Consider the following 15,528-nt stretch of genomic DNA (forward strand, 5'->3'; position numbering starts at 1 on the left):
CTGCTGATACATGAATTAAAAAAAAAACACATGGAAGGATATAAACCACACTGTTGTTACGTTATAAAGCTGGGGTTTGAGGAGGAACTAAGTCGGTTATTTTTTGCTTTCAACTTCTGAGTTATGTTTGAATTTTCATGTCAAGCATGTTACTTTTATTAATTGCAAAAATAGTAAAGAAGGTCACCTTTGCAGAGGAAAATGCATCATAGAAAGTGGTAAGTGGCAGAGGAGAAATCTTTACAGGTATTAGAACTCAGGGGTAAGAGCTACTTCTGACTGAAGAGAAGCATTTACCAGTCTTAGGTGGGAGGCTTTGCACATGAACTTGACCTTGAAGCATCAGTAGGCTAGGTAAGATTCAATACTCATTATAGTTCACTCTGGAGGTCTTTACACGTGTGAAGTATCTCTCAGACCAGCTCCCTTCCTAGCCAGCTCCCCAATGTGCTACTTTATCCAGAAGTTAAATCTGTTGACCCAAATTTGTCTTTCATTGTCCTTGTCATCCTATCTTGTCCTTGCTGCAGATAAATTAAGAGTTAGTGAGTTTATAAGGAGGAGTACTAAAATCTTATGTGGATTGTATGAAGATTCTTAATAATCTTCATTTTCTTTGGCCCTAGGCCTCCATCCTAGGAGAATTGGACCTGTAAGCCAAGATTCATTCAACATGGCATTAACTATAAGAATAAAAAAACTGAAATAGCCCAAATATCAAAAAGATATGAGTGAGCAGGGTATCTGAAGGGATCTATCACAGCCTTAAGGATATTAACAAAAATTTTAAATGACTTGTTGGAAGATTATGATAAGTGCAAAAAAAAAAAAAAAAACAGAACACAGACTTATGTTCAATAGAGACAAATAAAGAAAAAGTCTGCTTGAAGCCCCCATATGTCAGAACTTCCCGTAAGAGGTTGAAGACACAAGTCTTTGTATCAATGCTAACAGTCCAGCTTCCTGGCTTATGCTCTGGCCAGGCGTGAGGGACAAAGGAGAGATTGTGGGCCATCTTTTGGGTTATGTCCAATTCAGGTAGTATTCCACCGAAAGTTTTCATACAATAAAGTTTAAGCACTGGGGACCCCACATCCACAGAAGAAACGGTCTGTTCCCAGGGGCTCTGCAGGGGAGCTACGGGGTGGGAATCTGTGTGTGCACTCAGTCATGTCTGACTCTTTTCGACCCCATGGACTGTAGCCCACCAGGTTCCTCTGTCCATGGGATGGTCCCAGGCAAGAGCACTGGAGTGGGTTGCCATGCCCTCCTCCAGGGGATCGTCCTGATCCAGGGGTCAAACCCACAGCTCTGGTGGCTCCTGCACTGGCAGGCAGATTCTTTACCACTGAGCCACCTGGGAAGCCCCGGTGTGGTGTAGGACCAGGCCCCAAACCCAGTCTGGGTGTAACTGTACACTCTGGATCAGTGCCAGGTCCATCCCTGGTTGGAATTCCTGAATTTAATCGAAACCCAAGCAGACTCTAGGTTGTGGGCCTCTCCACCTACAAGGTGGTAGTGGGACTATTAGCAGAATGCACAATACGCATCCAGAAATTCAAGACTCAAGCATATCGATAGAAGCAGTTCCTTGGAGGGGAAGACAGTCCACATTCAGGGAGCAGGCCCCCGAGAGCACAGTCCCAGGCAAACTTGCTCTCATTCAGAATAAGTGTATATTGAATAACCACAGGGGTCCTGCGTTGCGGTAAGTGCCAGTCACGTAAGATCCTGTCTTCTAGAGCTTGATGTTTTGTACTCTGCAAGACGTAAGTCTGCAGATGTTGGCGCTTTCGTGACATGTCTCAGTGGCTGTGGACGTTGTCGCCTCGGGTCTAGCAGGCCTGGAAAGGTAAATAAGGAACCGTGACAACCTTTTAGTCCACATCCTGCTGTGGGGCTTGTGGTCACCGGCTGGCTGGGGCCGACCTGTCCCGGCCTAGTGGAAGCAGCAGCGGTGATGGAGGGTGGGAACATGCCGGAGGGTGGGAACGTGACCGTGTGAGTGGGGCGCAGGGAAGGGTGGGCAGAGATCAGTAAGCCAGGCCTCCGGCTGCTTCTGGGCTGCTTCTGCTTTCTGCTGCCCACACCCTTCTCAAGCTCTTCTTAATCTAGTCTGTGCACAGATCAGGGGCAACTGCCCTCTCCAGCTAAGCTCAGCTACAATAACTGACTAGAAGCGTCCACCAGAAGGCGTCTTCCCTAGACATCCATTGAAACAGCCTCAATTTGAGAAATTTGGACACTGGGTGTGTGACTTTATAAAGGTGAGGTGTTGAAATAACTCTCTGGCCCAAGTCTGACTACAGAAGACACGAAAGATCTAGCATTCAAGGACGCCGCAGCCATGTTTAAACTGAAAATGTGGGGGGAGGGGGAACTGTGTGACCAAGTACGTTTTTTCATTTGCTTTGGGAATAGTATGATCAATGTGTCATTTTCAAAATGTAGATCATTCATGGCCTATTTTTAAACCCAGGCTTTTCAGGTGGCTCAGTGGTGAAGAATTGGCCTGTGAAGCTGGAGAAACAGGTTCAATCCCTGGGGGAGGAAATGGCAACCCACTCCAGTACTATTGCCTGGGAAATCCCATGGACAGAGGAGCCTGGTGGGCTACAGTCCATGGGGTCACAAAGAGTCAGACCCAACAACAATAGCATTTTAAATCCCAAGCCTGCTCCTGACAAGTGAGTTCTGAACATAATCCTGACCCCCCTCGTGTCCAGTCCTGTGTGCAGGAAATACAGCCTTACTTCAACAGCAGCTTACATTAAACCTAATTTTTAAAGTAAGCCAACTGTGAGAATGATTGTTTTCTCAAACAAAATATTGGTGCCCTGGACCCTGTGTATTAACCTGGTTGTGTCTGCAGTCGAGCTATAAACAGGATTTAAGCTCCATGTTCTTGACCTGCTGTTTTCATGAGAGAAACCAGGAGACTGGCCCGCCCTCCACTGAAGCTCCCAAGCAAGACAGAGCTGCATACCCAGTCCCCTCTGGTGCTGTCTGATGTGCAGGGACTGAAAGCCAGTAAAGGAATGAGAGATCCTGTTTATTTCCTCATTGGCAGCCAGTTTATGAACAAGGCCAGGAGGATCTTCCTTGTTAAACAATCTGCCTGCCATGCAGGAGTTCGATCCCTGGGTCAGGAAGACTCCCTGGAGAAGGGCATGGCAACCCACTCCAGTATTCTTGCCTGGAGAATTCCATGGACAGAGAAGCCTGGTGGGCTACAGTCCATGGGGTCGCAAAGAGGTGGACACAACTGGGTGACTCACACACCCCCTGAGCAGAAGACTGGCACCCACTTACTGGGACCCCCGAGGACCTGCTGACCTCGGGCAAAGGGGTCTGTGCCCCTAAACAGCTTTATGGAGGAAAGTGACACCATCTGGCTCCAAACTTTCTCACAGGGACATCACATCCTCTTGCTGGAGGCAGGTGACAGGCATCACAGCTCTTTCTGCAGCCCTCTGGACAGCCCGCCACCTCTGCATGGCCGAGACTAGTCCTCACGACACAGTCCTGTCCTTCTTTTACCGGTCGGGAAACTGAGGCTGGGGACTGAAAGAGACTTAGTCACCCAACCCCCATCGGCAGCTTGTCTGGAAGAGCCAGGGACAGCACCCAGGAGGGGCGTGCCCAGTGGGGAACCAGGGTGGGACCGGCAAGCAGCAGAGCAGACCAAGTACAGCGAATCTCAGTCCAATGGGAAGGGGTCCTCAGCAGAACAAGGACAGCACTCAGGTGCCTGAGCTCGTTAACATGCGGAGGGCTTCGTTGTATCCCGAAGGGTTCACTGTCCTGCTTGTACCAAGTACAGGGAGCTGCCTTATTGTAGCAGCTGTGGGACAAGCCTGCCCTCTGGTGGGCTGATGGAGCATTGCCCTAGCCACATTCCAGCCTAAGGCTCAGTGTGGTTTTCCCATACTGTATCCATGTAGTGATTATTTCTACGGAAGGAATTCAGCTTTAGTTCTTTCTCAAGCAGTCTGGCCCATAGAGGCTTTCTTGACCTCTGAGTATTGGCCATCATTTGTCCATCTTACAGAAGGCTGGGTTTTCATTTTGGTCCCTTCTCCCACCCCTCACCTTTGGAGGAGTCTTGCTTCCCTAACAAGATTCAGGTTCTTAAAAGCAAGGATTATGTCTGATTCTTCCTCAGCTTTACCCTGTTGTTCCCTTAGCTGGACATGAAACTAGAAGGTTCACCAGGATGGAAAGGAATCCTTTCCACCCCCCAAAACAGAATTCCACCGCTTCTCATTTGTTCCTAAAACATTTCATGTCTGATCAGTAGTTCCCCCAAATGGTTGAATCCTCAGAAAACTTTCAGAACTCAGTTTCCTGGGCCTCACTCCAGCCCTGCTGAATCAGACTCTGTGGTCTGAGCCAGGAAATCTGCTTGACAAACTTCCCCAAGTGGTTTTTGATGTGCGGCCAGGTTTGGCAGCCAACAGCTCTAAATCCCCATTTACAATTATTTCTCGTAGCCTTTCCCCCCACCCGACAGCATCTCCAAAGGTCCTCAGCTCATGTCCATTATTAAAACGGACCATTTTGAGATTACCTTGGACATAGTCACAGGCTCTTCTAACTGCAGGGCTGGATGACATGGGGAGGAAGGAGGACCACAAGACAAGGACCAAAGGCATGTGCTTTTGTTGCCAGTGGCCCTGCGTTCACAGCAGAAATTACTGAAACCAGTACCTTTATGCTGACGGGGCAGGTTGTCAGTTTGTAGTCTGACGTTAAGGCTTAGGCTGAAGAGGGAGACAGAGGTTAATTGAGTACCCAGTTATTTATTTTCACCATTTCTAACTCATCTAGTTCTCAGGTTCAACTGAACAAGGCGCTGTTGCCTACCCACCTCCATCCCCACCCCACTCCCCACACCCTTCTTTAAAAAAAAAAAAAAAAAAAACAGGCAAGTTGAGGCTTGGGCTTCCCTGATAGCTCAGTTGGTAAAAAATCCGCTGCAAGGCAGGAGACCCCAGTTTGATTCCTGGGTCGGGAAGATCCACTGGTAAAGGAAAGGGAAAGGCTACTCACTCCAGTATTCTGACCTGGAGAATTCCATGGACTGTATAGCCTATGGGGTCACCAAGAGTGGCATGTGACTGAGAGACTTTCACTTAAGTTGAGGCGTAGGAAAGTTGGTAACTCTCCCAGTCACGTAAGTTCATGACCATCACATTCTGCATTAGAATACAGGTCAGATTTCCAAAGCTAGCTTTTTGGGAACGTCCATACAGGCTCTTTCTTACTCTTCTAGGCCAAGCGAGCTGTGCAGCGGGGAGCCACTGCTGTCATCTTCGATGTGTCCGAAAACCCGGAAGCTATTGACCAGGTAGGCTCCTGGGGCCAGGCCAAGGCTGCAGGGCCCCTGAGAGAAGCACCTCCCTTACTTAGCCTGGCTTCTCACGGTCGTGTCACCTGGGTCTTCGGGGCCCTTGTGCTTGTTTACCCTCATTAGTGATCCATGTTTGCACGTCGTCCTCCAAAGCGAGTGTGTCGAGAGGGGTTAAGAGCCAGGGAGCTGGGGGCTGGGAGGCATTGTCAAAGACCTTTCATCCTAAAACAGGGGGCATCCTCAGCTTCATCTGCCTGGGAGCCCCCAGCCTATGATGCTGGTGTTTGGGGATTTTCAAAAGGGAATTTCGTGTTCTTTTCCTCCAGCTTTTCTTTCTCTCTCTCTGGCTTCTTGAAAGTAATTACGTCTTCTAAGCAGCACCTTCTCTCCTTGCTTAGCTGAACCAGGGCTCAGAAGACCCGCTCAAGAGGCCGGTGGTGTATGTGAAGGGTGCAGATGCGATCAAGCTGATGAACATCGTCAACAAGCAGAAAGTGGCGCGCGCGCGGATCCAACACCGTCCCCCTCGAGTGAGCCTCCGCCACCTGCCCCACCCCGCCACCTGCCCCTTCTGGCTTCGGCCTTTTTTTTTTTTTTTGCTTCCGGCTTTTTCCCCATCTAAACGCTGATGCGCCCCAGGGACCTGCAGGTTTATAGCAGATGTAAACCCGGAGGCCAGGGAGAGATTACCAGTTTTACTTGAGGGCATCTGAAAAGCGTTTCCAGATATAGATGACTTGTGACCAGGTGTCTCTTCCACCCGGCATCCCCTCTGGGTGACTTCCTGTCTTTTTTTCTTTTCTGTCCCATCTTCCCATGAAAGGCTGACTAAGGACTGAAGGGAAGGGCACCCTACCCTCAGCTGCTTTTCCTGAGTCTCCCTCCTCCTGTGGGTCTTCACTAAGAGGATAAAGCCTGTGCTTCCTCCTTCCTGTGGGGCAAGTGTATTACCGAAACTCCCTAACCTGTACTAGAATCTGGAAATGTAAGCTTTCAACTGGGGTCAGAGATCACAACCTCCAGGTGGTTAATGAACAGCTTTGTCTTCTAGGCTTCTCTTAGTTGTGTTAAAGCCACGCTGTTGGCATCCTCTGCACAACCTCAGGCTCAAGACTCTAGGAACCTGGGACAGGTGCTCCATAGATGCTTTATTTCCTCTTCCCAAATATTGGAATATTCACATAAAGGAGGATCCTTTCGCAAAAAATACCCAGATGCTCGTAGCATTCAGTGAGCAAAACTCCACTCTGACGGGCCAAATGCACGTCCCAGATCAGGTGGCTGTAAGGTTTTAGGAGGCTGTATGCCATGAGGGAAAGGTAGGAACTAAAACTAGAGGTAGTCTGCAGGAGAACTGACTTTCTGGCTGCTTTTTAAAGGGAAAAAAGAGTGCTTTGGTAAATATGACTCACTATAGTGGAAGCTGATATTTGTAGAAGCAGCGTACAATTTTCTGAGTTGTTGTAAACCATTAATTATATGGTTAGTAATCACTGTTCCCTCAAAACATGACAGTCACTCCTTTGTCCCATAAATGTGATATTTGTGTTTATTTGGAAGGGCCTCTCCCACCGGGTTCGGCGGACTCTGCGCTATTCCGCAGGGAGCCGGACTCAGTGAGCAGAGTTCTCCCAGCTGTTACGAGGCCTGGCTAAGACCCCGGCAGGCCTCCCCAGGCCGCACCACAGGCACTCCCTGGGCCCAGAGAGCGCACCGGGCGCCTGTTAGCAGAAGCCCTGGCGTGTCCTGCAAAGGAGGGGAAACGCAGCCCAGTGGCTCCATCCCTCCACTGCCCAGAGCCGACCCAGCGCGTGTGCTCATCCCCAGGCCGAAGAGCGCCGTGACTCACTGTGTCTGTTCTGTTCCAGCAACCCACTGAGTACTTCGATATGGGGATTTTCCTGGCTTTCTTCGTCGTGGTCTCCTTGGTCTGCCTCATCCTCCTTGTCAAAATCAAGCTGAAGCAGCGACGCAGTCAGGTAATGGCCCCAGAGTGGCCCGTCAGCTTCATCCCTGAGGCCCCGCTGCCGGTGCAGGCCAGGGCAGGGTCCTGCCCCCATACTGCAGCCTCTTCCCTGCTGGCCCAGAGCCAGCAAAGATGGAGAAAAGCAGAGCAGAGCCCAGAGCACTGAGTTGTTTCTGTTCCAGAAAGGCCAGTCCTCTCAATACAAGGGCCGAGCACTGGTGCCATTTCCAGCCACGGGTGTTTCCAAAAAAATGTTTCAATGTTAACATGGAGCCCGAGAGTCCTGCTCCCCAGATGATTAGGGGACTGGCAGGCTCAGCATCACCTGGGAGCGTGGGAGACGCACAGAGTCTCAGGCCCCACCCCAGACTTGTTGCGTCCGAATCTGCATCTACCAGGCTGTCCAGGCGATTCTCAGTGAACAGAGGAGCCACACTAGTGCCCCGGCTGACACAGCACTGCGTGCTTACAGGAAGGAAGGGTTTGGGGGCAGAGGGCAATGGAGGGACACTCAGGAGTCCAGACTGTCAGGGGTGTAGCAGTGTGATGTCCCCAGAGAGAGACAGCGCCGAGGGTCGGGTGGGCCATCAGCGACAGGGCAGCAGCTGGTGTCTGTCGAGCACATCCAGTCTGCCAAGTGCTGAGCACCCCCATGCGTTATTCATTGGCCCTTGGGACGTTCTTCAGTGAGGGGAGGAGCCCTTAGCCCAGAGCAGACTTGGCCAAATAACTCAAGCAGACCTCTGCCGGCTCCGCTGCTTAGGCCAGTGCGGTGGACTCTTGGGAGTCTGGAAAACCTGTGCTCTTGGGCCGTGGTCTCTCCATGTTTAGTGATTCCTCAGCAGTCTGTCCTGGCCAGATGGAGACTAGCGTTAGGTTGACCGTGGCCCCCCGGGGGGTGACCGCCGCTGTTAACACAACCCAGACCCTCACACGGGCCACATTCTGCTGCGCAGAATTCCATGAACAGGCTGGCCGTGCAGGCCCTGGAGAAGATGGAAACCAGGAAGTTCAACTCCAAGAGCAAGGGGCGCCGGGAGGGGAGCTGCGGGGCCCTGGACACGCTCAGCAGCAGCTCCACGTCTGACTGTGCCATCTGCCTGGAGAAGTACATCGATGGGGAGGTAATGGTGGGGGCGGGGCCCAGCCCCATGGGGACGATCCGAGGATGAGGTGGACTGGCCCGCAGAGGGCACATGGGACCCGGAAGGACAGGCCCCGCGGGCCTTCCCCACAGCCTTGTGGGACGAGGGCTGAGCCTGCCAGGTGGCCTGGGGGCATCCTGCGGCCTTTCAACTGCTGTCCCCCCCGGAAGGGGGTGGCCACATGCATAGACACTCTCGCCCGGAGACCTGGCTAAACACAAGTTGATCAGTAATCTACCTAACTTTGGTTTTAGGAATATTTACAGTTAATTTACATTTGAAGAAAGTGAAAGTGTTAGTCACTCAGTCGTGTCTGATTCTTTGTGATCCCATGGACTGTAGCCTACCAGGCTCCTCTGCTGTCCATGGGATTTCCCGGGCAAGAATATTAGAGTGGGTTGCCATTTCCTTCTCTGGGGTGTCTTCCTGACCTAGGGATCAAACCCCAGTCTCATGCATTGGCAGGCAGATTCTTTACTGCTGAGCCACAGGTGGGGGGGGGAGGGGGAGAGCTTCTTAAATTAATTAAATTCCAATTAATTAATTTACACTTATTAAATTGAGGGCAGGAGGAGAAGGGAGCAACAGAGGAGAGGGTTGGATAGCATCACCGACTCAATGGACATGAGTTTGAGCAAACTCTGAGAGATAGGAAAGAGTCAGACATGACTTAGTAACAGAACCACAGCAACACTTAATTTTCGCATTGCTCATCTGAAAACTCTGGAACTCAGCTTCATACAGTCCTCTTCCAAACGCTGTGTGGAACACTTGCACCCATTTTTACTTACAAAGAGACAAAGGAGGGGACTGCCCTGGTGGTCCATTGGTTACGACTCCACGCTTTTTCTGCCAGGGGCTCAGGTTCGATCCCTGGTTGGGGATTTAAGATCTCATAAGCCAGGTTGGTACAGGAAAAAATAAAAAGAAAGTAAGGACAAAGGATGTGATGTCTCCTTTGTCCTTCTAGCTTTTTTTCTGAAAATTTCAAACTTTCTGAAAAGTTGCAAGAATCATACAGTGAATACTGTTATCATTCACTGAGAATCACTTCCTGTATCTGCTTCATTTCCTTCCGGGCAGAGGCACACGTAAACACACACATTTGAGGGAATAGGGGGCAGACCACTTCAGAGTTAGTTGCAAGCATTTGACACCCCTTTGATGAAAGGGTTCTGCCACTGTGTAGACTGTTGGATGAAAAACAAGGTTTTACGGAGGCCTTCAAATGAACAGTCTCGCACAGTCTACCTGCAGACTGCTTGAGCTCTCACCTGGGCCCAGGAAGGTTCCAGCTCTGTGATCTTGGGCGAGTCTCTGTGCCTTTGCTTATGACATGAGCCCAGGACTGGCCTGAACTCCAAGTAATCACCAAGGTCACATGAGAAAATCTAGGTAGGACTCTTGGCACGGTCAGGCACAGCCTTAGGGGTTAGTTGGAATGTGACTACGTTTAGCTGGTCAGAGAATGGAAAATCAGAAGTGGCAAGTCCAGAGGGTGCTCTGGGTGCAGGACCTTCAGAGGCATTTCTGCCTGCCTCAGAACCCATCACCTCCTCTCCGTGCCGGGAGTTTTGTTACAGACCATGTGCCCTCAGGTGAATGTTGAGGGTCCAGTGAAGGGAAAGGTGGGACAACTTTGCCCCTTTGCTGTCCCACCTGTCAGTCATGAATCCCAGGCATCGTCCTTTCTACCTACCTCATTTTGGGTATCCAGAGCCAGCCACCATCCCAGAAATGCAAACGGCTTTGGAGCGCACCTAGCTGTCCCTCACACCCCGGGCTGAGCACCCTGTGCGAGCACACAGCTCTGGCAGGCCTGTGTGAGTGGCCCGAATGTGAGTGCCCTCCTCTAGAGGCAAGAAGGGAGCCTACTTCCTCCCTTGACACCAAGCACTGTGGTTGGAGCCAAAGGTGGGGATGGGGGAGCCTCTGGGCACCGCCACGGTGCACTGGGCTCCTTGGTCCACACTCCGGCCCCGCGGGAAGAAAGAAGCATGTGTGGATCGCTCTCTTCCCCGGGCCCACGCTCAGGCTCTGTGTCCTCTCTCCTGCCCCAGGAACTGCGGGTCATCCCCTGCACTCACCGCTTTCACAGAAAGTGCGTGGACCCATGGCTGCTGCAGCACCACACCTGCCCCCACTGTCGACACAACATCATAGGTAACGCTCCGCTGCCTCTGTCCCTGCCAAGAGGCACTGTCTTTCCCGGGTGCCTAGTGGGAGCAGGACGGGCACCACAGGCTGGTGAGCCGGCAGACCACCGAGGCACTGCCACCAGGGCCTGGAGGCGCCGGGGGGCCTGCAGAGGTCTGCTGGAGGGTCAGCCTGGGTCTGAGCTCTGGCTTTGACACGACTGGGTTCCTGGCCTTAGACCAGGCCCCCGGCCTCTCCAGGCCTTGGGCCCACAGTCTCTTAAGCGGGACAAGAGTGGTGACATGCACCCTGCCTGCTACCTCGGGGTCGTGATGCTGTGTCACTGTGGGGGTGCTGAGGGCCCGGAAGGCAGGGCGCCCTCCCCGGAGCCTCTTTTTCAGGAGGGTCAGGGCCTTTTCTCTCTTGTCTTGGTTCCTCTCTGGAGGCTCTTGTCACTCAGAGCAGCTGGGAGGTGGGAGATGGACCCTAATAGGAGTGACCACCCCGAGAGTGGAGAAGCAGGAGGCCTCTGCCCGTGTGACCGGGTTTGGTGGGAGCTTAGAATGGGCCAGAACCCCTCAGTGCCAACCGCTTCAGTCTGCCCGTGTCTGCCCCTCTAGCTCCGCCCGCTGACCTGTTTCCTGCGCTTCTCCCCAGAACAAAAGGGAAACCCGAGCGCGGTGTGCGTGGAGACCAGCAGCCTGGCGCGCGGGCGGCAGCAGAGGGTGATCCTGCCGGTGCACTACCCGGGCCGCGTGCACAGGGCCGGCGCCGTGCCTGCCTACCCCACGAGGACCAGCATGGACGCCCACGGGAATCCGGTCACGCTGCTGACCGTGGACCGGCGCGCAGACCAAGGCCTCTTCCCGCCGCAGACCCCCGCCTACATCCGCGGCTACCCGCCTCTCCACCTGGACCACGGCCTGGCCGCACACCGCTGTGGCCTGGAGCACCGGCCCTACTCGCCCGCGCCCCCCTTCCGCAGGCCCAAGTTCAGCGGCCGCAGCTTCTCCAAGGCAGCTTGCTTCTCGCAGTACGAGACCATGTACCAGCACTACTACTTCCGGGGCCTCAGCTACCCCGAGCCCGAGGGGCAGCCGCCTGCCAGCCTGGCCCCCGGGAGCCCGGCGCGAGCCTTCCCCCCGGGTGGCGGCGGCGGCGGCGGCGGCAGCCTGCTCTTCGCGCCCGCGGCCCCGGCCTCGCCCCTGGAGAGCGGCAGCGCGTCCAGCTTCAGCTGCTACCACGGCCACCGCTCGGTGTGCAGCGGCTACCTGGCCGACGGCCCGGGCAGCGACAGCAGCAGCAGCAGCAGCAGCAGCGGCAGCTCCGGCCAGTGCCGCTGCTCGTCCAGCGACTCAGTGGTGGACTGCACGGAGGTCAGCAACCAGGGCGTGTACGGCAGCTGCTCCACCTTCCGCAGCTCGCTCAGCAGCGACTACGACCCCTTCGTCTACCGCAGCCGCAGCCCCTGTCGCACTGGCGATGTGGGGGGCTCGGGCCGGGGCCCCGTGGTGCGCCTCGATGGCTCCCCAGCCCCCGAAGAGCTCCCGGCCTCAGCCCGGGGCCCCGGCGCCGCGCGAGGGGAGCCTTGGCCCGGGCCCGTCTCAGTCTCGGCCTCCGCCTCGGGGGACCAGCTGTCCACCTGCAGCCTGGAGATGAACTACAGCAGCAGCTCCTCCCTGGAGCCCCGGGGGTCCCACAGCTCTACCTCACAAGGGGGGCTCGAGGCCTCTCCCGGCACCGCCCCGGACCTCAGGAGGACCTGGAAGGGGGCCCGGGAGGGGCCGTCGTGCGCCTGCTGCTGCGAGCCCCCAGCCCCCGCCCCAGAGCCCGGCGCGGGGGCGGCCGGGGGTGGCGCCTTGTACCTGGGCCCCCCGCCCTGTGAGGGGTGCGGCCCCCCGGGCAGGGAGCCACAGCCCTCAAGCTCCCAGGGCCTGTACGGCCTTCACCCGGACCATCTGCCCAGGACGGACGGGGTGAAGTACGAGGGCCTGCCCTGCTGCTTCTATGAAGAGAAGCAGGTGGCCCGCGGCCGCGGGGGTGGCGGCTGCTACACCGAGGACTGCTCGGTGCGCGTGCAGTACACGCTGGCCCAGGAGCCCCCGCCCGGCTGTCACCCCGGGGCCCGGGACCTGAGCCAGCGCGTCCCCATCATTCCAGAGGATGTGGATGGCGACTTGGGCTTGCCCTCTGACTGCCAGGGGACCCGTGGCCTCAGCCCCTGGGGGGGGGCGCTGCCCGGTCCGGATGCCCTGTGGCCCCACAGGGGCCTGGGAGCAGCCCAAGAAGAGCGAGTTCTGTGCTGCCCAGCCAGGGCACCACGGCCACCTGGCTGCCCTCCGGAGGATGTGGGGGCCCCCAGGGCCAGCTCCCCCAGAGCCCTCCGGGACACTCGGGAATCCAGCGCCACAGCCCCCGAGGCTGCAGGTGAGAGTGGACGGTGACAGCAGGCCCGGGTTGGGGTCTTCTCTCCCCATGGTCACGTCCTGGGTGACTTTCTTGGTGCTCTTGGCTTTAAACCCCAGTACCTGGTGATTTCCAGGTAGTACTCCCCCACCTACCCCTTCGTCTGTGCTCCAGACCTGTGGGCCTTGTGTATCCCTTACCTCTCCCCCAGATGCCCTGGACGCAGCTCACCTGACCCTCCGCAACCTCTCCTCCAGGGCTCCCCACCCGGATGTCCAGGCCCCAGCCCCGAGCCTGCCCTGCCCCTTCCGCTTCAGGGTCCTGGGCTCCACGGTCTGCCTGTGAGAACCCTGTGTGCTGGTTTGCCCCGCATCCAGAAAGAGGAATCCCCAGAAAAATGAAACTTAGCTAAAGACAGGCAGAATTCCAGTCCAGATCTTTTATTATGAGGTTGAGCAGACATGGTCCAACTGCGATAACGTTTCCAAACATGTTGTCTCAGGAGTGAATGGTGGGCAGCCTAGCACCTTTGAGTAGCTCCGGGACGATTCCATCTCCACAGTAAACCTCACAAGGGTCCCCGCTACTCCCCACGCAGCCAGGCCCATTCCCTCTCTCCGGGGTGAGGGTTGTAGCCTTCTGACTAGTCTCCTCTGGCTGATCTTGTCCTCTGTTCCACATCGGCGCCACAGTTGTCTTTTTTTAAACATTAAGGCTGTCTTTACACCAGAAAACCCCTCGCTGACTTGCCATTACCCTCTGAATTTTAGAAATGTAGACCCCTCTCCCAGCTGTATCAGGCCCTGCCAACCCCTCTGACCACCTCCCGCTTCCCTCCTTGTTCATGATGTCATCCACCCCGTGCCCCCATCCTGTTCCCCTAACATGCCAGGTGGTCCCAGCCCCCAGGTGCCTCTGCCGCTTCTCTCCTGCAGATCTCGGCTTAAGCTCTCCCAGGGGATGGGCCCCTGGGTCCCTTGCCTGGTCCCTGCACGTGGTGCCCAAAGGCTGCGGAGCTGGCCCCCTCCCCTGACGGTGGTTCTCTCTCTCCCAGGACTGATATCTCGCCCAGCGGACAGCGGCAGCCCTGGAGCCTGAGCTCCGAAGGAACTCTTCCTTGGAAATGGGAACTGTATGGAGACTCCAAACTCTGACTTCCTACAGAAAAAAGAAAACAAAAAAAAAAATTTTTTTTAGCTTTGACAAACACAAAAGTGGTAATAAAGAGAGCCCTCCTTCTCAACCCAAAATGTGAGCCACCTGTGGCAAACCGCCCCCCCCCCCCAACCATTAACAAACCAACAGACAAAATTCTGAGTCTTCTGCCTCTTTGATAACATGTTACTCTTCTGTTTTGTAAAGTGTGTGTGCTTGGGGTTCCGAGGTGTGTGGGATTGACTTCTCTGCTTTTATTTTTTTTTAAGATATTATATGTAAATGTAAAAAGTTATTTAAATATATATTTTAAAGAACCCTAACTGCCAACTTTTGCTGAAAAAAAAAATCACTGCTGCATTAACCACATCATGTGTAGATACTGTTGTCTCCCTGGAGGGAGCTCAGGCCTTTGAAAAGCTCAGGGCTACACCTGCCTTAGAAAATGAACCAGAAACTTGAAGTAAAGCTAGTTGATATGGGTACAAACTCTGAGGAACAATGCAATGCTGCCTCTTTCTTTCTCGTGGCAAATCCCAACGTACAAAGCGTCAGGCCTCCTCGGAAGCCAGGCCTGTCCGGCGCGCACCTGCAGGCCGTTGATGGCAACAGCCGGGGGGTCGGGCGGAAGGCCTGCCGCACTGGGGAGCCGGGACAAGCCATTGCTACGTAAGCCCTGGGGTGACAGGGGCTTTCGGTCCCCTTGTCGCCCCTGTGCCCTCTGGTCTGCGTCCTAGATAGGACAGAGCCCTGATCTTGGGCTTCCCGCCACTGGCTGCAGAGATGGTTCGATGTGGGGTGTGGGGACAGACACCCAGGAGGAATGAATGTACATGGTTTTGCAGCCTCGGTGTCTGACCCAAGTTAGGGGAGGGGAGGGTTGGAGGGCACCCTGGCGCAGAGTGGGCTTGTGCGCATGCGTCCCAGCGGGCGCGGCCACGCCCCCGGACTGTTCCGACTTTGGGATATCTTCCTAGGGGCGCGTGGCAGGGACCCCATAGGGTCTGAGCTCCGTATGAAAGTTTCCCATCCCATCGCTTCAGGGTTGTTCAGCCCTCTGCCTCATGGCTGAAATTGCTCATCTCGCCTGCAAATGTCTACTATCCTTTCTACCTAATGCACTATTATGTATTGATTCTCCGTGAGACAGAAAGAGACTATCAGATAGTTTAGCCCCAAAGGGTAGGTTTTTGTATATTGTTCCAGCCTTTCGTTGTTTTCTTTTGTTGTTGTCGTTTTAAGAGGGAGGGAGAGTTTAAAAACCCAAACCATTTTTAAAAAGATGTTTCCATTTTAAAAGGGAGAATCTATTTAAAGCTGTTTCAGATCAGGGATCATTAGCCTGTTTGTCCAACGTATTTCTTGTC

The 15,528-nt window shown here is 54.4% G+C and overlaps 1 protein-coding gene across 4 annotated transcripts in view; it reads left to right on the forward strand.

Moving 5' to 3' along the window:
* ZNRF3 (zinc and ring finger 3) overlaps nucleotides 1-14,484 on the forward strand; it is a 163,078-nt gene extending 148,594 nt beyond the window's left edge. For all 4 annotated transcript variants that reach the window (XM_069557182.1, XM_069557180.1, XM_069557181.1 and 1 more), the window contains 7 exons: nucleotides 5,276-5,350; nucleotides 5,752-5,883; nucleotides 7,222-7,332; nucleotides 8,276-8,443; nucleotides 10,525-10,627; nucleotides 11,258-13,027; nucleotides 14,061-14,484. In XM_069557182.1, the coding sequence (XP_069413283.1) occupies nucleotides 5,276-5,350; nucleotides 5,752-5,883; nucleotides 7,222-7,332; nucleotides 8,276-8,443; nucleotides 10,525-10,627; nucleotides 11,258-13,027; nucleotides 14,061-14,104 (2,403 nt within the window). In that variant the 3' untranslated portion in view covers nucleotides 14,105-14,484. The remainder of the gene's footprint in view (nucleotides 1-5,275; nucleotides 5,351-5,751; nucleotides 5,884-7,221; nucleotides 7,333-8,275; nucleotides 8,444-10,524; nucleotides 10,628-11,257; nucleotides 13,028-14,060) is intronic.
* Nucleotides 14,485-15,528: the final 1,044 nt, after the last annotated feature.

This window comes from Ovis canadensis, chromosome 17 (genome assembly GCF_042477335.2).
Source record: "Ovis canadensis isolate MfBH-ARS-UI-01 breed Bighorn chromosome 17, ARS-UI_OviCan_v2, whole genome shotgun sequence".
Taxonomy (NCBI): domain Eukaryota; kingdom Metazoa; phylum Chordata; class Mammalia; order Artiodactyla; family Bovidae; genus Ovis; species Ovis canadensis.